At 41.5% G+C, this 21,140-nt stretch overlaps 2 protein-coding genes across 2 annotated transcripts; one reads left to right on the top strand and one right to left on the bottom strand.

The window, feature by feature from the left end:
• The first annotated feature begins 10 nt into the window (after positions 1–10).
• Positions 11–14,144, top strand: spc24 (SPC24 component of NDC80 kinetochore complex). The gene is made up of 6 exons (XM_059990867.1): positions 11–112; positions 1,819–2,002; positions 2,806–2,952; positions 9,715–9,817; positions 10,359–10,435; positions 11,799–14,144. The coding sequence occupies exons 2-6, from the start codon at positions 1,840–1,842 to the stop codon at positions 11,903–11,905; spliced, it is 597 nt and encodes a 198-aa protein (XP_059846850.1). The 5' UTR covers positions 11–112; positions 1,819–1,839; the 3' UTR covers positions 11,906–14,144.
• Positions 14,145–14,551: 407 nt separating this feature from the next.
• On the bottom strand, positions 14,552–15,779 carry LOC132405883 (general transcription factor II-I repeat domain-containing protein 2-like). The gene is made up of 2 exons (XM_059990866.1): positions 15,020–15,779; positions 14,552–14,934 (listed from the first exon to the last, which is right to left on the bottom strand). The coding sequence occupies exon 1, from the start codon at positions 15,624–15,626 to the stop codon at positions 15,024–15,026; it is 603 nt and encodes a 200-aa protein (XP_059846849.1). The 5' UTR covers positions 15,627–15,779; the 3' UTR covers positions 14,552–14,934; positions 15,020–15,023.
• Positions 15,780–21,140: the final 5,361 nt, after the last annotated feature.

Genomic DNA, 21,140 nt, shown 5'->3' with positions numbered 1-21,140 from the left:
AAAAGCCGTTGGGCGCGAAGCGTTTGAAAGTTCGCGGGCGCTGCGCGGGATCGGGGAGGAAGCGCGTCAAGTCGATTAGAAAAGAACCGGAGAGTTAACTTCTCAGTAGTTGGTGAGTTTCAAGTAAAACAGCGGGCGTCTGATTTCTGTCCTGATAGTGACCCGCCTCTCACAGTGTCGCCCCTACCCCTATCCCAAGGGCACGCCGGCCTTCCCCTCTCCTCCGTGACCTCGGGGAAGGGGGCAACGCCAGACAAGCGTGGGAGGAGATGTATCACCCGCCGTTTCGCAAACTCTCCCTCCCCGAGGTTGGTGACATCTTCCCCACCCCCCGAGATTACAGGGGAGGGTGACATCTCTCCCGAGGTGGACAGGAGAGGAGGGAGTGACATCTCTCCCGAGGTTACCCAGGAGAGGAGGGAGTGACCTCTCTCCGGAGGTGGACAGGAGAGGAGGGAGTGACATCTCTCCCGAGGTGGACAGGAGAGGAGGGAGTGACCTCTCTCCCGAGGTGGACAGGAGAGGAGGGAGTGACCTCTCTCCCGAGGTGGACAGGAGAGGAGGGAGTGACCTCTCTCCCGAGGTGGACAGGAGAGGAGGGAGTGACCTCTCTCCCGAGGTGGACAGGAGAGGAGGGAGTGACCTCTCTCCCGAGGTGGACAGGAGAGGAGGGAGTGACCTCTCTCCCGAGGTGGACAGGAGAGGAGGGAGTGACCTCTCTCCCGAGGTGGACAGGAGAGGAGGGAGTGACCTCTCTCCCGAGGTGGACAGGAGAGGAGGGAGTGACCTCTCTCCCGAGGTGGACAGGAGAGGAGGGAGTGACCTCTCTCCCGAGGTGGACAGGAGAGGAGGGAGTGACCTCTCTCCCGAGGTTGCCCAAGAGAGGAGGGAGTGACCTCTCTCCGGAGGTGGACAGGAGAGGAGGGAGTGACATCTCTCCCGAGGTGGACAGGAGAGGAGGGAGTGACCTCTCTCCGGAGGTGGACAGGAGAGGAGGGAGTGACATCTCTCCCGAGGTTACCCAGGAGAGGAGGGGGTGACCTCTCTTCCGAGATGGACAGGAGAGGAGGGGGTGACCTCTCTCCCGAGGTTACCCAGGAGAGGAGGGGGTGACCTCTCTCCCGAGATGGACAGGAGAGGAGGGGGTGACCTCTCTCCCGAGATGGACAGGAGAGGAGGGGGTGACCTCTCTCTCGAGGTGGACAGGAGAGGAGGGGGTGACCTCTCTCCGGAGGTGGACAGGAGAGGAGGGAGTGACATTTCTCCCGAGGTTGCCAGGAGAGGAGGGGGTGACATCTCTTTTGAGGTTGTCCAGCAGTGGGGTGAGGTGACATCTTCCCTGAGCCTGTGAAGGAGGGAGGGGGTTGTTGACATCTCTCCAGAGGTTGTAGAGGAGAGGAGGGGGTGATGCCTCTTCTGAGTTTGTGAAGTGGGTGTGACTTTTCTCCTGAGTTTGTCCAGGAGAGGGGGTGCTGCGATCTCAAGGTTGCCGAGGAGGGGGTGACATCCCCCTCAAGGAGAGGGCTGATATCTAACCCACCCCCCTCGACCTTGTGGGGAGGGATAGGAAGGTGGGTTAGTATCATTGTCTTTGCCTCTCAACCTTGGGGAGTGGAGGGAACAGCCCCTTCCCTTACCTTTGCGTCCTTCCCACAAAAAAAAAGATTATAAATGGACCTCTGGAAATGTGGGAGAATGGGAAATTTATTATGCATTATTGGGAAACTGGTATTTCTTGGAAAGTCAACATCAATGAATTATAGAGTTACTGTTGTCAATGAAGGTCAGAACAAAAAATACAATGTCTTCTGTTTTCAGGATGTGTAAATGTACTGAAAAATGGAGTTGCAGATCCAGGAGTTCAAGGCACTGGCAGATGAACTGATGATTATCCTCTCTGGTTGTAATGGGGAGGTGCATCTGCAGAATGCCATGAAATATCAGACAAAAATAGTGAATACTTTCCTAGATGTCGAACAGTGTGTGAAACAGCAGTTAAGAGGTAAGACAGAAATTAGGACTTTCAAATAAATTATCTAAAAACCAATTTTGTCTTAACAGTTTGAAAATATTTTGCATTCTGTTTTTATTAAATGTAGTTGGGTATGTAATAAGGTATCTATATTTTTATTGACATACTGTGTGGAATAGGCCCAGTCCTTCAAGCTAGCCATTCAGCAATCCCTGATTTAATACTAGTCTAATCACAGGACTATTTACAATGACCAATTAACCTACTAACTGATGCGTTTTTGGATTGTGGGAGGAAACTGGAGCGCCTGGAGGAAACCCACGTGGTTGTGGGGAGAAGGTACAAACTCCTTACAGGCTGTGTCAGGAATTTAATCCAGGTCGCTGGGACTGTAAAATGTTGTGCTAACCATTACACTTCTGTGGTGCCCTCATGCATCTCAGTACATGACAATAGACTAAAAACAACACAAAATAGCAATCATTTCAAACTGGACCCGAGTTTTCTTTTTTTTTCACAGCAGCAGACTTGTTTGCTTTGAAGATGTCATTTCTTAATTCCTTTACTGATATTAGTGTCAAACCCAAGCACACATTGTTCATAACTTCATTGAAAAAAAAAGGATTAACAGTATGTGAATTTATTAACCTTCCTGTTTTATATTTATCTTAACCATTAATTTTTGCTATAATGTCCGTGGGAGTTAAATTCCCAGTAATCCACCATATATTCATTGTGTGAAATGAGTGATCTTTTGCTTTTAAGTATTGATGTTAACTTCAAAAAACATTCTGAAACTAGAGGTTGTATGTCTATGTTTTTGGTAATTTCAGTGATCCAGCAAACGCAGGAACATGTGGCACAGAAGGTTATTGAAATGGGAGAAGAAAGAGAGAAAAGTTTACTGGAGTTAAAGAAAATTAAAGAAAAGTGGAACGAGACTGAGCAACAGAATTTTAAGTCTGAAACTGAGCTTGCATATCCTTTATTACTACTTTAAGCTTAAGATATACGTAATGACTTTAGTACCTTCTCTAGCATTGAAAGTAGTAATGCTCAGTAGCTTGCATATCCATGTCTTTTTCTAGATTTTGGTTAGAGATTAACTTCCAATACCATAAAGGCCTCTGTAATAAAACAGCAAACAGGAACTATTCAACTTCGGCAACATCTTTTGAGAGAAATTATGATATTTTTTCTAACTTTAGTTCATGGAGCTAAAATTTCAAACCAGTGCATCTTCACACATTATGCCTGGCCAGCTGAGCAGTGGCTACTTTTAATTTGGATTTCTAGCAATTGATAGAATAATCTTTATGTGATCTCTGGAGTATTTTCTGCCAAGTTTTCCTACTGAAAACATGGATGTTAGATGAAAAAGCAATTATATGGGTAGTTGTGTATTAAAAAGACTTATAATAATTATGGAGGACTTCAGTGTGCAGAGACCAGACATCAGCAGGAGTAGATTTCACTCAGGTCTCCTGCCTGAGTAGAAAAGCCAGCAATAGGTAGCTACAGTGAAAGAAGAGCTTTGAGCAGTGACCAAAAGCAAGAGCAGCAAGATGTGGGAGAGTAAGAGCAGCAGCCATTGTCTAAGTGGACAGAGTCAGAGTGATGATCTTGCGGCTTTAGCTCATTGAGGCTTCAGAGAAGAGAGACTTCTGTCAGAGAAAGAAAAGAAAAGGTTAAGATTTTTTTCCCCTTTCCCTTTTTATCTGCTCATCTAGGACGGTAGAGATACCGGGGAGGATAGTTGCAAGATGTGGGAGGGCAGGGAGAACTCTAGTGCCCCTAGATACATCCAGAGGTGCATCCAGTCACAGCTTCTAACAATTCGCATTGAGGAGTTGGAGTTAGAACTGGATGAACTCCAGATCATTTGGGAGGCTGAGAAGGTGATTGATAGGACATATAGAGAAGTAGTTACACCTGTGGTACTTGACACAGGAGACTGGGTGACAGGAAGGGGAAAGGTGTTAAGAAACCAGTGCAGAATACTCCTGTGGCCATCCCCCTTAACAACAGGTAATCACTTTGGATACTGTTATGGGGGGAGGGGTGTGATCTAACAGAGGAAAGTCACAGTGGTTGGGTCTCTGGGACCGAGTATGGCTCTGTGACAGGGAATGTGGGGGGGCGCAGAGAAGAGGAACGCTATGGTGATAGAGGATTTGTTGGTTAGGGGAACGGACAGGAGGTTCTGTGGGTGAGAATGAAAGATGTATGTTGCCTTCCTGGTGCCAGAGCCTGGAATATCTCAAATTGAGTCCTCAGCATTCTTAAGTGGGAACAGCCAGAAGTTGTGGTCCATGTAGGTTCCAATGTTATGGGTAGGATGAGTGACAGGGTTCTGCATAGGGAGTGTAGGGGGTTAGGGTTGTGATCTTAGGGTTGCTATTGCACCATATGAACTGGAGGGGGACTAATATCCTAACGGAAAGGTTTGTTAATGCTGCACTGTGGGGTTTAAACTAGAGTTGCAGGGGGATGGGAACCCAGAGTGCCAGAACATTTAGCGGAGACGTTATGAAGGCATATATTAGTAAGACCTCAGACAAAGTTAGGAATCTAAAGGTCGAGCATGGTGTGACTAATGTCCTGAACTGCATATATTTAAATGCACGAATGATCATAGGAAAGGTGGATGATAGTGCTGAAGAAGAGGTAGCTGGTTTACAGAGGCAATGTGTAGAGAGGAGAGGTTGTTGATAGGGCAAAATTGTAGTCAATAGGATAAGTTGCAGCATACAAGTTGGACAAAATCAAAAAGGACAAAATACAGCACCAACAGTGTTATATTTAAACGTGTGCAGAAATAAGACAGATGAAATTGTCGCACAGTTGCAAATTGGCATGTATGACGTAGGCATCACTGAATCATGGCTGAAAGAAGATTATAGCTGGGAGCTTAATGTCTAAGGATACACATTGTAATGAAAGGGCACACAGGAAATCAGAGGGAGCTGAGCTGCTCTGTTGTCAAATAAAAATGAAATCAAATCATTAGAAAGAGGTGACATAGGGTCAGAAGGTGTTGAATCATTGTGGATAGAGCTAAGGAACTGCAAGGGTTGTGCAGATTGTGGTTGAGCCCACTAGGGGATCTGTTCTGGATTGGGTTTTATGCAATGAACTGGAATTGATTAGAGCAGCTTAAGGTAATAGAACTCATAGGGGCAAGGGATCATAATATGATCAAGTTTGCCCTGAAATTTGAGAAGGAGAAGCTAAAGTCAGATGTATCAGTATTACAGCGGAGTAAAGGGAATTACAAAGGCATGCAAGAAGAGTTGGTCGGAGTTGATTGGAAAAGAACACTAGCATGTGTGTGGGCAGAGCAGCAATGGCTGGAATTCCTGGAAGCAATTCAGAAAGCACAGGATATATACATCCCAAAGAGGAAGAAGTATTCTAAAGGCGAGATGATACAACCATGGCTAACAAGAGCCAGCATTAAGCCAAAGAGAGGACATATAATAGATAAAAATTAGTGGGAAGTTAGAGGATGGGGAAGCTTTTAAAAACCAACAGAAGTCATTAAAAAGGTAAAGATAGAATACAGAAGCTAGCCAGTAAGGTTAGAGGATACCAAAAGTTTCCTCAGATACATAAATTGTGAAGGAGATGTGAGTGTGGATATTGGATTGCTGGAGAGGCAGTAATGGGGCACAGAGAAATGGTGGACAAACTGAATAGGTATTTTGCATCAGTCTTCACCATGGAAGACACCAGCAGTATGATGGAAGTTCCAAGTGTCAGGAGTTATGAAATGAGTGAGGTTACCATTACTCGAGCGAAGGTTTTTCTGAAACTGAAAGGTCTGAAGTTGAGTGTAGTTATCCCCTTTTATTCAAGAGCCTGATGGTTGAGGGGTAGTAACTGTTCTTGAACCTGGTGGTGTGAGTCCTGAGGCTCCTGTACCTTCTACCTGATGGCAGCAGTGAGAAGAGAGCATGATCTTGGTGGTGGATCTCTGATGATGGATGCTGCCTTCCTATAATAGAGTTTCATGTAGATGTGCTCAATAGTTGGGAGGGCTTTACCCATGGTGGACTGGGCAAAATTCACTACTTTTCGTAAGGACTTTGAGTTAAAAGGCATTGGGGTTTCCATTCCAGGCACCAACAGCGGCATCACAAGAGTGCCTGTCAGCATTGAGTTCAACATTGGGCTGTTTCAGGGATTCTAGCTCCAGACTTTTCCCTTGGGGCTTACTCCCGAAGCCTTCCCCAAAAGTGGGTGTCGCCACAGGCAGTGGAGATTTGAGATCAGAGTTTTTCTTCCACTTGATGAGCTGCCAATCATGGCAGACGAGCCCCATCTGAGGAGTAAGCTTGTAACTAAACCACTTGCACAGTTTTAGTCTCATTCCTATTCACTCTGTCCAAGTCTCTCAAAATTTCATACCCATCTAATAATAATTCAGTTGTCAAAATCCACAGATCTTCTTTCCACTCTCTCTAGTGCTCTCAGACTTCTTTGGTGATCAGAACAACAGATTGTTCTCTGTGGCATAGCTATTTTTTTTAAGAGTTCCTGCATAATCCTACTTCTCTTGTTCAAAGTTCAAAAGTAAAATTATGATCAAAGTACATATATGTCACCATATACAACCCTGATATTAATTTTGATGTGGGCATACTCAATAAATCCATAATAGAGTTATGACCATAATAAAATCAAACACTGCATCCACTTGGGGATTCAACCAGAATACAAAAGACAACAAACTGTGCAAATACAAAAAGAAAGAAATAATAATAATAAATAAATATGCAATGAATATTGAGAACAAGAGATGAAGTGTCCTTGAAAGTGATTCCATAGGTGTGGGAACGTTTCAGTGATGGGATGAGTGAAGTTGTGTTCTTTGGTTGAAGAGCCTGATGTTTGAGGGGTAATAACAGTTCCTGAACCTGGTGCTGTGAGTCCTGAGGCTCCTGTACTTTCCAATGGCAGTAACAAGAAGACAGCATGTCCTGGGTGGTAGGGGTAATTGATTATGTATGCTGCTTTCCTGCAACAATGCTTCATGTAGATGTGCTCAATGGTGTGGAGGGCTTTACCCATGATGCACTGGGCTGTATTAACTACTTTTTGTAGGATTTTCCATTCAATGGAATTGGTGTTTTCATACCAGGCCATGATGCTGTCAGTCAATATACTGTCCACTACACATTTATAGAAGTTTGTCAAAGTTCTATAGAACTTTATAGAAGCTAAATAAAACTAACAATTACAAGGGTATAAAGTGGAAGCGAGCTTTGATACATTGTCATTATAACGACAGCAAACAAGCAATGGCTAATGTTTGGGAATTAATACTTAGTTTTCAAGTAATACATCTGAGGTAAAGAAAGCCAATGTGATTAGTGAATCAAAGGAAAAGGTTTGTAATGGATTTCCAGAAAATGCAGTAAGATTGAAGATTGTGAAGTATTTCAGAAATCAGGACACAGATAAAAGAATTGACATTGGAAAGAGAAAATAGAATATAAGTAGGTTAGTGAGAAACACAAAAACAGAATTAGAAAGGAAAAGATAGACTAAACTCAATGTGAGTCTCTTATAACTTTATGCAGGAGAAATTACATTGGGAAGGAAAAAGCATAGGAATTTAAATAGTTTGTCTATGCTCACAGGACAATTTCCTAGAAATGGTGGAAACGTACAGAACGAAAATGAATAAGGAACTCAGAAATTGGCAGCACGGGAGAAATTTATTTGACAGACATCCTCAGCAGCTCATTTAGCTTCAGGATTTGAAAAAGGTTGCTATGGACATGATTGGTGATCATCTTCCTAATTCGTAGATTTTTCAACATTTCTTATAAGTTGATACTTGTATAATCACACAGTTTAGAAAGTAACAACAGCAAAAACTAGGCACTACAGAGATGAATTGATCTGATGAGGAAAGGAAAATTATTAAGAGTTAGGATAATAAATAAAAGAATAGGTAGAGTCAACATGGAAGTCATGTTCAGTGTAGGTTGTTGAGACTAAATTAGAAAAGATAAGGGCAATTCAATTACTGGGATATTTGGACTTTCAGAAACCTTTGACTAGGTGATTAAGTAGAGTTTGCAGTATGCATGGGTAGTTTTGTGCTAGACTTGTAATTTGTGGGGTGCAGAGTGTATTAGTGCTGAGGCCAGTTGTTCACAATTTATGTGAATGATTTGGATAAATGAATTAAATATAATATATCCATGTTTGAGATACAAAGCTCAGTAAAACAGTTAGATTATGAAAGATGTTACGTGACCAGAGACAGAAAGATGTTGGTATTTGGAGGGATCTAGGTCTTGTATAAAAATCAGTGTAAGTTATGCAGGTGCAACAAGCAATTAGGAAACAAAATACTATGATGGTTTGTTTACAAGAGGATATAAATATGTCTACAGACACTTTGCTCCATTGTGTAGAATTGGAAGTCTACAGCTGGGATATGTATGGTCTCATCTCCCAGATTTCCCTGGATCAGATGTCTGAAATGCCAGATAAGAGTTTTGATTTAAAGGGTTCACCATTTGGAACCTAGCTGAAGCAATTTTTATACACAGAGGCTGATGAATGTTTGTAATTCTTCTCCTTAGATGGAGGTCTGTGGAGGTTGAATGTGGGTAACTCCTGTGTAACTTCTGTGTTCAGGTTACAGAAATTCAAAAATTTGAGATACAGAATAATATATGCTCTCTCCAAATTTATGTTGAGAGACAAAAGTAAGCAAATACAAAATGTATTTTTCCAGCTTTATATGTTTATTGATGCATATGCAGATGATAAATTCAGGTTAAGGAGAAACACAATATACCCCATTTCCTAGGGAAAAAATTCTCTCATTCTTTCCACCCCTTCCCCCCCCCCCCCCCCCCCACAGTCACACTGTAACGTGGGGGTTGTGTGTGTGCTGGGTCAGTATAGGCTACATCCACACTGAGACGGTGAATTTTGAAAACGCTGGTGTTGCGAAAAAATGATAGGCATCCACCCAGGCATTTCTGAAAATACCTGCGTCCACATTAAAACAGGTATTTGGGTGCATCTCCTCCTGGGCACACGTGCAGGACACAGCTACAGAAAACAAACGAAGAAGAAACGGTATACTATTTCCATATCCTCCTCTTAGTTCAAGAAAACAATGAAATACCACACTGCCGCCACCATCTGTTCCGACACGTCATGACAGCGTTTTTAAAAAGCTCCGGTTACCCTGTATTCACTATACCGCCCAGCCAGCTTTTTCAGATTTACATACTCTGGAGAGCGTTTTAGAAAAGGTCCATTTTCGGGGGAGGAAAACGCTGTTTCAGTGTGGACAGAGGGTCAAAACAAAGAGCAAAAGCTTCGGTTATGCTGGCTGCAATCTAATTGAATAGCATGAGGTGTGAAATGATCTGCCCCTATTTCTGGTGCAAGTTGTGACGTTATCCTTTGTTAACATTGTTTAGATTAGAATGTAAAAGTTATCATGGAATCACAGGACATTGTGCTCTTGCTGGCTGAAAGGCCACATTGGATGAGCTAGATGTCCATAGATTGTATTGCTATACTACTGTGTTAAATAACTTGGTACTCTTCAAAAGTAAGTTGCAACTGCTTAAGGGATTTAATCTAATAAGTCCTAATTATATTTTCCTGTTTGCAAGCCATTAAGTGAATCCAGCTCCCATAAAATGAGAGCGGCTTTACAATAACAATTACTATTTACTTTCCTTAATATATAAAAGTCACATTGTTACAGAAAGAGCTGGAGGAGCTTGAAAATTCTGAAAAGGAAATTGCTATAATGGAAGAGGAGGTAGATGAAGATACAACAGTGATTATTCCATCTACTAAGTAAGTTTAAAATGTTCTAAGTAGTAAAGATTACAAAATATTCATGTATCTTTATTAAATTTTGTATTTCATTCTGATGAAGTAAAGTTATGTTATTTGAATGACGTGGACAAAGATGAACTGGCTATTTGTCCACAGCAAGGATAAATAAATTCCCAATAGCCTGCTTGAGTATCCAACTGAGTGTTTGGGGAAATATTGTGATGGAGAATGGTGGTTGTGGATCACAGAAGAAATGTCCTCTAATTAACTGGTCCACTTAACATGAGCACCTGATCTCCAGGTGCGCTAGCAACCTTCTGACTTCAGGCGATGAGTACTTTATGCTAATCTGTTAGGATTATTGTCATTTTTCAGAACAATTGAGAAATTTCAAGGTAATCTCCAACTTGTATAGCGATGAAATGGCTTTCTTGATTTTCCATTTTGAAATGTGATAGAGCTTGCTATATGCCAGAAATACAATCCTATCAGATTGACATTGTTTGACAATGCATGTTTTTGATGGAGCACTTATATTTAATGTATTTGGTTTGCATAGGTACTTGGCTCACATCTTCCACAAGGTTACGAAGATAATTTGGGACTATGACTGTGATCCTTCCCTTGTAAGAGGCGGTATCCTTTCACATGAGACTACAAAGTTAACTTTTTGAGGAACTGGATGAAGATTATTCCTAGAATGGCATTCATGAAAGCAGGTGAGGGGCTAAACTGAGCAATAGTGCTGGAGATATTTAAAAACTTCTTAATCCCATCATTAGCAAACACCTATTGACTTAAGATTTGTATTTTTTTAAAGCAATAGATTGAAGATTTCACTACATTTAACCCCCTTGATTTCCAAAATATCAAGGTCAAAACTCATAAGGATCTTAGTTGCCTCCCATTCTGCTAAGCTTTAGAAGGTCCAAGTCTTGTTTGTTTAACCTTGTAAGACAGCCTGCCCATTTCAAATATTACAGTAAATCCTGTTGCTGACTATCTAAGATACCACAGAAAGCAGCAATACATGGCAAAGAGAGAAGAATCAAGCAATTTATTTTGAGTATGAGTGAGATGGATGAGCTTAAAATTATAATGGAAATAGTGGTTTAGGCTAATATTTTTAAGATATTGGCTATAATTGAGTACTTTAAAGACCAGAAAGTGATGCCATAAAATTTGATTAGTGCTATAATTTAATTTCAATTAAGTTACAATTAATACAAAATTAATGGATTTTAGCTGTATTCATGGTCTGTGATGGTGTTCATATGCTGCAAATCCTCTTGCTTCTATGTGCTTTAAATTGGTGTCTCAAAGTAACAGCTCTGTGTTCATAAACTTATCCTAAACTTAGAATAACATCACAACTCACACCAGAAATAGGAATTAGTTAGTTCCTAACTAATTCCTTTAATTTGCTGGAATAAGCATCAGATTTTTATGCTGCTTTATAAAATTCTGTTCACCACAAACATGGTTTGTCTTCAGCTGTCCTTGTCTCTGCAGAAATTTCTCACCTAAAATTAACCATTATCTTTGCCACTACAATCTACTCAATGACCAGGGTGCTGCAGTATGATAATGCGCCAAATGAATTTTGGAAGTGCATGATGATCATGAGGGAAGAGTAGTGTTTTTTTAAGAGGAGAAGGGTTTGATGTTTTGTAATTTGCCTATTGGGATTTAAGTTAGTTGAAAGTTATATTTTAATATTGTGTCCATTTGGGGTTTAATTTTGGTTGCTCTTCTGATATTCTGGTCAAATTGGAGAAATTTGAAAATTATGTTCCTTATCCAATTTCTTGTACTGTATGCACAAACATAATTAGGCTGCCATCATAAAAATTGATAAAATTCTCTTTAGACAAAGCATTGCACTAGTTTTTTTGTATTTTAATAATGCTTTTTAATTCCATTAATTTTGTCTATTGAAGTGATAGAAATTAGAACATTTGAATTGAGAGTGCAAAGTTTCCTTAACTTTATTTCTTAGTCCACTTTGGAGCAGGTGTAGCACAGCCCATTAACATTGATTCTACGAAGCACTCTGACAGTTTCATATGTGATTACTTGTGGAGCCTTGTGAGCACGGATTGGTAAATTATTTCCTGTGCGTGAAACTATGAATGAACTGCACGTTTTAAAAACTAATTTCTGAATGAAATCTCCTTGATTACGCGGTTTTGATCTGGGAAATATATTTTTCACCTTGGAGTTGACAAGTTGCATCAATGGATAATTTTGCATGTGGTATTTTGTAATTCATGCATCAATGTCCTATAAGATCTTCATAAGAAAAGGACAAGAAGATTGGTATAGTTTAAAGATGTGTTTTATTGTACAGCAAAGTAACTTGGACAATATTTTCCCTAAGGGGGTGGTAGTAATTGAAAATTCTCTCATCGTATAACTAGTAGGAATAAACCTACTACCACTCTCCAACAGTACTAGACTATTGTAAAATACTATTTATGTATGTATATATGCAAACTTTATTACAAACTTTGAAATGATCTGTTCTTGTACCTTTGCAAACTCGATCTCCAGTCCAACCTGAATTTGAAACCCAGACACATTTATAGATGAAACTTGACCATATTTGTTTAAGTAAAAAGCTCTGTGGTAAGGTAGTAGAAGATGACACAAACTGAAAGCATTAGTTCTGTAATTTCTTAAATATTCTAAGCTTCCTTATGCATGGCTTGTCTCTACATGTTTTTGTAAAAGTTGGCACAAATGAAAAAAAACTCTCCCTTTTGAAAAACAGAATATTGAAAACAGCAAAGTTTGATATTAAATATCTTGTTTCAGCAAGAGAACTTAAGTTAGTGCAATCTGGGTTTATAATTGGGTCTGTTATGCTTTTTATACGGTCAAGTATTTCAAAGTTTAATTGCAACTGTATATCTTCTAAGCTGTTTTATGTTCGTGTTGAGGTTTTTTTCTAATAAAGTCTATTAATGTGGTAGACACCTTAATCTTTTGTGTTTGTATATCATGTATTTAAATTAGTTTTGTAAAGGAGTTGCAATCTATTGGGTGATATCTCAAATTCTGCTTGTGTTAAATAATCTGCTGTTCTTTGTTAGATTCGGGAGTAATGAAATTATGTGAGTATAGCAGATATTCTAATTACAAACATTTGTAGAATAAGGTCTCTCATAGACATATATCATGAAATTTGTTTTGCAACAGCAGTACAGTACAATGCATTAAAGTTACTGTAACTTACATTAGGAAGTATAAAAACATAGTACAGAATGGAAATGTTGTAGTGTTTATAGGTTCATGCACCATTCAGAAACTTGATGGCCGAGGTAAAGATCTCCCTAAAGCATTGAATGTGTGTTCTCGGGCTCCTGTACATCCTCCCAGTTGGTAGTAATGAAACGAAGGCATGTCCTGAATGGTTTAGGGTCCTTAATGATGGATTCAGTTGCCTTGAAGAATCCCCCTTTTGAAGATGTTCTTGATGATGGCGCTAATGCCTGCGATGGAGTTGCAGTGATTGCATAAGTAGGCTGGGCCCAGAATAGATCCTCTGAAGTAATCAGTTAAAAGGACAGCTTTGTAAACTAACAGCATGGTCAACAGAGCACTACAGATGACAGGCAGCTGGCCCACAGCAAGGCTGTGGTTGCTCAGATAAGGTTTGTAAAGTGAAGTGGCCACCAGGTGTTCTTGTACGTGTCAGTCCGGTGTAAGACAATGGAGTTAATTTGCTGCATCCAGCCAGGTACTATGGCTCAGTCACTTTGCACCATTGTGACTAGGTTCAAGGAAGTTTGCAAACCAGACCAATATAGTCACTTAGTGTATTAAGTATGGTCACAGGCATTTTGTTCAATCAATAGTTGTGATACTTGTGTACTCAAGAGTCGCATTGATTTTGGCTATCTGGGATCTCTGTATCTTAAGCAAGTTAGTTTCTCCAAAAAAAAAGTGATTGAGTCTTAACAAAGAAAAATCTGCAGATGCTAGAAATCCAAGCAAAACACAAAATACTGGAGGAACTCAGCAGGCCAGGCAGCATCTAGGAAAAGAGTAAAGTTGACATTTTGGGCCGAAACCATTTGAAGAGCTTCAGCCTGAAATGTTAACTGTACTCTTAGATTCTGCCTGGCCTGTTGAGTTCCTCTTATCTGTTAAAATATGTTCCTACTGTAAACATGCATTTCAATGGAACTGTTTTCTTCACAAAATACTGATGTCATTGCAGCTATTGAAATTGTATTGAACCACCAACTGTTAGCACTGTCTTTGAGAAGACACATCTTGTAATTTCAGTTTGGGAGACTATGGGGAGGATCTCCAAGAGAATTCCTGTTTGTGATGAATAAAGACTTTTATCTCATCAGTTTTGGTGTCTCTCCCGTGACTAAGATCATAATCACAACACTGTAGTGTTTCTCTGTGTAGCCTTGGGCTAACTGCAAGAGGATCTGGAGAAGCAAAGATGAACTTCCAAAGGATTCTAGATTAAATAGTAGATTCTCTTGAGTGCTTTGACTATGTATAGCACATACAAGCCTGTCCCTTAATGCATCAGAAAGTCTGTCATTCTGTAACTGTCAGTGTCATTGATGATATTTGCTAAAATTCAGGTTTGTACTCATCACCAATTTGTTGTGTCTGTGCAACTACGTATCAATTGAATAAAAGCCCGCCCATGGAAGTGAGAGGGAACAGATCAATGCTCATGAGTAGACAGCAGATGAATGCATAGAGTTAAGTTATCAGTCTAGGGCAGGGGTCAGCAACCTTTACCACTGAAAGAGCCACTTGGACCCGTTTCCCACAGAAAAGAAAACACTGGGAGCCGCAAAACCCGTTTGACATTTAAAATGAAATAACACTGCATACAACGTTTTTTTTTGCCTTTATGCTATGTATAAACAAACTATAATGTGTTGCATTTATGAAATTGATGAACTCCTGCAGAGAAAACGAAATTACATTTCTGCATGCAACAAAAACATTTTGAACTCCGAAAAAAAGACGTTGGGTTGAAAGTTACTTTTAAGTAAAATATTCAATGTCTATTTGAGTCCTTCTTGTATTTATGAAAAACGCCGAACTTAAATTTTCCGCCAGCAGCAAACCAAAAATAACGTCAGCCAGCTGTCATCCTGAAAAATGAAAGGACTATTTCACTGAACTATGAAAAAATATGAATATAAGTAAAATAATAGGCAATTAAAATATTTATCATACTTGGTTAATGGGATTTCTGCTCCTGGACCTCAGCGCACAGCGTCTGCACATCAGGGCTGTATGATGTCACCTTCATCTTTACACAGGATCGCAAGCTGTCATCTGTGAGGTTTTCAATATCACTCCATTTGTGTTTCTGAGCAAGAACGGCCTTCTGACGGGCAACATCTTCAAGGTCTGCTGTCAAGCGTCTAAACTTGGACACCCATATGTCTTTGTCGGCTATGTCGGCCAGTTCCATCTCAAGATCAGGTTGACTCACACCTGCCAATGCAGTCGTATTCAGTAGGGAAGGATCGATGCTTAAGGGAGTGACCGGGAAGGATAATGTGTTTTTTTCCTCTCTGAACTCACAGAAGCGTTTCCCAAACGATGTTTGCATTGCGATGATTGCAGAATGTAAATACTCCGAAATTATCATGTCGTGACCTTGTTTGAACTCTCTCAAATTGGGGAAGTGAGACAAAGTGCCTTTCTGTAAATCTCTGGCAAGCACTGTCAACTTGCGCTCGAATGCCAAAACATCCTCCAACATGTGCAGGGCTGTACGTCCTTTCCCCTGAAGAGCTGTGTTCAGCGTGTTCAGGTGCGCTGTCATGTCTACCATGAAGTGTAGCTTTTCCAGCCACTCTGGCTGTTCCAGCTCAGGAAAGGTGAGCCCTTTGCTGCCCAGGAAAGTTTTCACTTCTTCCAGACACGCGACAAAGCGTTTCAGCACCTTCCGTCTGGACAGCCAGCGATAAAAACACGTTGTAGCGGTGTCAGTAAACTGCAGTCAAAGATAGCTTTATTCGAACTAAACAGCCTTGCTTTTAAGCCTCCCTCAACCCAGCCCCCATGGACGCAGATGCTGCAAAAGACGCGTACTCACAAACCCCCGTAGGCTATCTCCCTTAGCCGGAATGCCGGCTAATTGTGAGCCGTTTCGGATGTGGCAGGAAATGTACAAGATCACCATAATTACATTTCAAAAGCTAACAAACTAACATAAAATACATTTTAATTAAATACTGACCAATTATTTCCCAAAGCCACAGGGAGCCGCAGCACAGAGGTGAAAGAGCCACAAATGGCTCGGGAGCCGCAGGTTGCCGACCCCCGGTCTAGGGTGAGTCATTGCTCTAAAAGAAATAGATCCATACATTGCACATTCCTTTCCTGCACTTATCCACATGTCTGATGTGGACTTACCAGAGAAAAGGCATTTCCAATTAATGCTTCTTAATTCCTGCTTAATGTCCTCATAATTTGCCCTACTCCGATTTAAAACTCTCTCACAAGCAGCATATCTATCCTTATCCGTAGCCATCCTGAAAGTTGAGATGTGGTCACTTTCCTGGTGTTATCACGCAGAGTCAATGTGGCATTAGGGATTAGCCAACAGTAGGAAAAATAGAATGATCATTTTGAGGCTGGCTGGCAGTAATTAATAGTGTCATAGAACTATGGTAAGGCTTCAACTATTATCCACATTTATTAAAGGGAAAGTCTACCTCCATTAGTTAAGTCACTGGTAGCTAGCTTCAATCTTGCAACTCAAAACAGAACAGTTTTATATGTGTACAATAATTCTTTCCTCATCTGCATCCTTCTTAAATGAGTTGCATTTGTCTTTTGGGGCTTCTCCCCTCAACAGCAATGCCCTGCTGTCAAAAGACTCCCTGACATAAAACACATCCTGCCATAAATCACACCCATTCTTGCAAGGCTTCCATCCAAACAAGCTAGCAAAGCATTCTGTGATTTCACAAGTTCCATTTTGTCACATTACATTTTACAAAAGTTATAAATTCATAGAGACTTTAGGGTTACAGATATATTTCCACACCTGCAATGTATGGGAAGATTTTGTTAAGCTGGGCTTGTACTTACATTTCAGAAGGGTAAGAGGGAATTTAATTGAAACCTATCAAATACTCATAGGTAGAGTGAAGGTGGAAAGGATGTTTCCATTAGAAGAAATGTTTAGCATCTGAGGGCACAGTCTCAAAGGGGTGGTCCTTTAAAATTGAGCCGAGGAGGATGGTGAATCTGTGGAATACGTTGCACCAGATAGTTGTGCTAGCCAAGCCATTGAGTGTACTAAAGGCAGTGATTAATTGGTTAAAGATGGAGCAAACCTGATGGGTTGCATAAGAGCATAAAATACAGGAGAAGTAGGCCATTTGGCCCATTGAGTCTGCTCCTGCTTTCAATCATAGGCTGATCCAATTCTTCCAGTCATTCCTACTCCTCTGCCTTCTCCCTATCCCCTTTGATGCCCTGGCTAATCAAGACCTATCTATCTCTGCCTTAAATGCACCCAATGACTTGGCCTCCACAGCTACTCATAGCAACAAATTCCACAGATTTACCACTCTCTGACTAAAGTAATTTCTCTGCATCTCTGTTCTAAGTGGACAACCTTCAATCTGAAAGTCGTGCCCTCTTGTCCTAGACTTCCCTACCATGGGAAATAATTTGTCCATATCTAATCTGTTCAGGCCTTTTAATATTCAGAATGTTTCTATGAGATCCCCCCCTCATTCTCCTGAACTCCAGGAAATACAGCTCAAGAACTGCCAGACATTCCTCATATGGTAACCCTTTCATTTCTGGTTACATGCTCGAACACAGATCCTGTATCCTATAGTCTTATGGAAGTGAAACCTAAAATTTATTTTCCTCTGCTGCCCTTGCATGTGGTGTTTATACCATGGCCATCACAATTCAGGAGAACTTCTACACAGAATGAAATTGCAAGGAAACTTTGTGAAGATGGATTTATTTTTAATCAAAGTTTTTAATTGAAAGGTATTGGGTTTCATAAACGGCCTAACTTGGGGAACGTGAGTGTTTCGAATTTTTACTGTTTGTACATGAATTATTAATTTAGGTATTTAAAGTCGTTGCAATTCCTGTCTCACTTGCCAGACCCGTGAACCAGATTGAACATTATATTTGGCACTGAGAGCATTGTACGGCTTTTTGAGAAGAAATGCATTTCTTTACGAGGTTATTTAAAAGATAGGACCCTCAGTCTGAGAGATGCAGAGTCCCGGGGTGGACAAATAATAGTGCGGGCTTTGGAAATCTCGCTAATTTACTGATGGGTTGTGGACTGCCGGTAGATTGGTCAGACCAGTTAGATTTTGCCGGGTTGAAATGGGACATCACATTGTTTCCATACTTAAATCATTGTGTTTTCCCAGGAGAACGGATAGCCAGCGAGATTCTTTCTGGCTTTTTTTCAGCAATTGTAAGACATCAGTATAAAATGATAGTGAGTCTTAGAATGAATTGGAAGATCTCAGTAAGCACTATGATTCTGAGCGAATCACTATTGACGGCTCAGAGTAGGGCTACAAAGTTAGAAGATACAGATAACCTGTCGGCTAATGAACGTATAGAATTTAGAGTCGGCTCTAACCCTAATGCGGGTTAGGGTTAGGGTTAGGTTGAGATTATGCGGGCAGTGGGCTAAAAAAGCCCTCTTGTGATTTCTGATCTCCTCACTTGAGATTCTGTTTCACATCACCCTGCCACTTTGATCTGGCCCACGCCTTCATTAACCAGGTCCCACACTTGCCCTTGTTGAATCCTACCCCTCTCGACATAGAATATCCGATTTATGGGGATTTAGCAAGGGTTAATCGGGGAGTGCCTAGGGTTTGTGGGGGTGTGTGCCCCCCTTGGAAGTTGCCTAGGGTTTGTGGGGGTGTCTACCCCTCTTGGAATTTGCCTAAGGTTTGTGGGGGTGTGTGCCCCTTTTGGACTTTAGGATTAGGTTTAAGTGTAGGGCTGGTGGGTTAGGGTTAGGGTCAGGGTCAGGGTCAGGGCCAGGGCCAATTGGGAATCTGATCCCGTTGAGGTTTGAGCCGCGTTGAGATGGGGCAATGATCCTACTGTGGGGATGGGAGGTGGAGATGCCTGGCTGGGTGATGAAAATGAGGGAGAAAGAACAGAGAGGACCCCTTAGTTTAATCCTCAAGATGATCGCCCTCTCCCTTGTGTATCCAAAAAAGTGCGTCCAGGACAACAGAGCTCAGAGAATTCTCCACTAAGGAAATAGCGAGTTTAGGAGATACGTACAGACAAAAGGCTGGAGTGTCTTCAGCTGCGTGGTTATTGAGATTATGGGATGGTGGGGTACCGGAGTGATCCTATCTAACAGAGGGATGGATGCCGTAGGAAGCCTATCGTCCCAACGTGTAATCAATAATGCATTGAGAACACTGCTTGCTTCCCCTGAGCACAGTGCATCACAATTGGTGCTGGTAACAGCAGCAGTTAAATTTAGACATCCCATCCTACTGAATGGAATTTAAACCCCAAGCGGAATGGAGCACAGTAAAGGAGGGTACTAAAGTTCTACGCCAGTCTCTTACCACAGAAATATATCGTGATAGTGGCATCCCACAGAGGATATTGAATTAACTTCCGGAATGGTGGCACAAGTGGTTACGGAGACAGTTTTCCCGATAAAAGGGGGTAATGCTGTCTTTAATAGCATCAGCTGTTGTTCTTCCCGTAAGTACAGCGATTCAATTATTACAAGGTTTCAGAAGAGGGTGTACGCTGCCAGGTATGGAAATTAGATAAGTAGCGGGGACTGGGGATCCTGCATATCCCGTAAAGAAATGTTTCAGCAAACACGAGGAAGTCTGCAGATGCTGGAAATCCAAGCAACACACACAAAATGCTGGTGGAACACAGCAGGCCAGGCAGCATCTACAGGAAGAAGCACTGTCGACGTTTCGGGCCGAGACCCTTCGTCAGGACTAACTGAAAGAAAAGATTGAAAGTAGGAGGGGGAGGGGGAAGTGCGAAATGATAGAAGACCGGAGGGGTTGGGGGTGAAGCTGAGAGCCGGAAAAGTGATTGGTAAAAGGGATACAGAGCTCTGTGATTACAGTAATGTTTTAAGCATTGCTTAAAGCTGGGGTTCCGGAGGACAAGGCGTTAGGTAGTTTCCGACCCCCCCCCCCCCCCCCCCATCCTCTATCAGTGTGGGAATACTGTCAGGATGACCAAAAAAGGGAGACTGTTGAGGGGGAAGGGGCATCCTTCAAGTTCTCTGCCAGATTCCGTGTACTTAACTGCACAGTATTCTATTCAGAGTTCCCTGCGAAGGATATCGGCTAACGTTTGCCAGCAGTGGGGATCGGGGGTGGGGGTGGGGGGGGGGTGGGGTGATTAGTTCATTTGCGCTTCATTGTTGGGGGGGGGGGAGGGTGGTTGTCATTCCACCTGCATCCCTCTTCCCTGTAAATAGAGTGTGAATGATTTGAATACGGAGAAACGTGGGGCGCGGGCACATGCTTCAGTTTGCTGTTGCGGGCGCGCTCGCCTGTGTGTGTGTGTGAAATATATATCTTGGCTTTTAAAAGACTCTGTGAATGTGTTGGGTCCCACCCAGTTGCTTTTTCCTTAGCAGTTGTTCTCTGTTAAGTGTTGTTTCTTTGTGAGAAATTAACTGTTTTAAGTTTTTGCAGTTCCATGAGGAAGTTTTAAAGAAGAATACATCCCGAGTTCTGTGATTTGTGTTTTATCCATTACTTTGTTTCTTGTTTTCTAAATCTGTTATGCGTTTATTTGTCTTAATATGCTACTTTATTACTTGTTTCCACCATATCATTGGCTTCTGGATGACTCATTTTTATAGTGGCCAGATGAAGTTTGAGTTGAAATTTGAGCAACTTTATTCTGGATATGAGATGCCCATATTTCAGAGAGAATTGAGCATTTGGGAAGCAAGTCTAGTAGTTCTATTGTTTTTGTGGTTTCTAAATATCCAGATAGGGCAGTAAACAATGTGTCTATCAAGGAGGCTGATTTGCATGCTTAGGATGTTTTTCATTGTTTAATTTAGAGATATGGAGCCACATCACCCCCGCAAACCCAGGCAACCCTATTTAAAAAAAAAACTAACCTAAGCACAGGGTGATTTACAATGACCAATTAAACTACCCAGTACATCTTTGGACTGTGGGAGGAAACTGGAGCACGTGGAGAAAACCCACGCATTCCACACGGTGCACGCACAGAGACTCCTCACAGAGGATGATGGGATTGAACTTTGAACTCTGCCTGAGTAGCAACAGGAACGTGCTATCCGCTATGCTATCACAACATCCACAGC

This window comes from Hypanus sabinus, chromosome 16 (assembly GCF_030144855.1).
Source record: "Hypanus sabinus isolate sHypSab1 chromosome 16, sHypSab1.hap1, whole genome shotgun sequence".
Lineage (NCBI taxonomy): Eukaryota > Metazoa > Chordata > Chondrichthyes > Myliobatiformes > Dasyatidae > Hypanus > Hypanus sabinus.
Note: the sequence above shows the minus strand (reverse complement) of the source record. Positions and strands in the feature narration are given on the sequence as shown.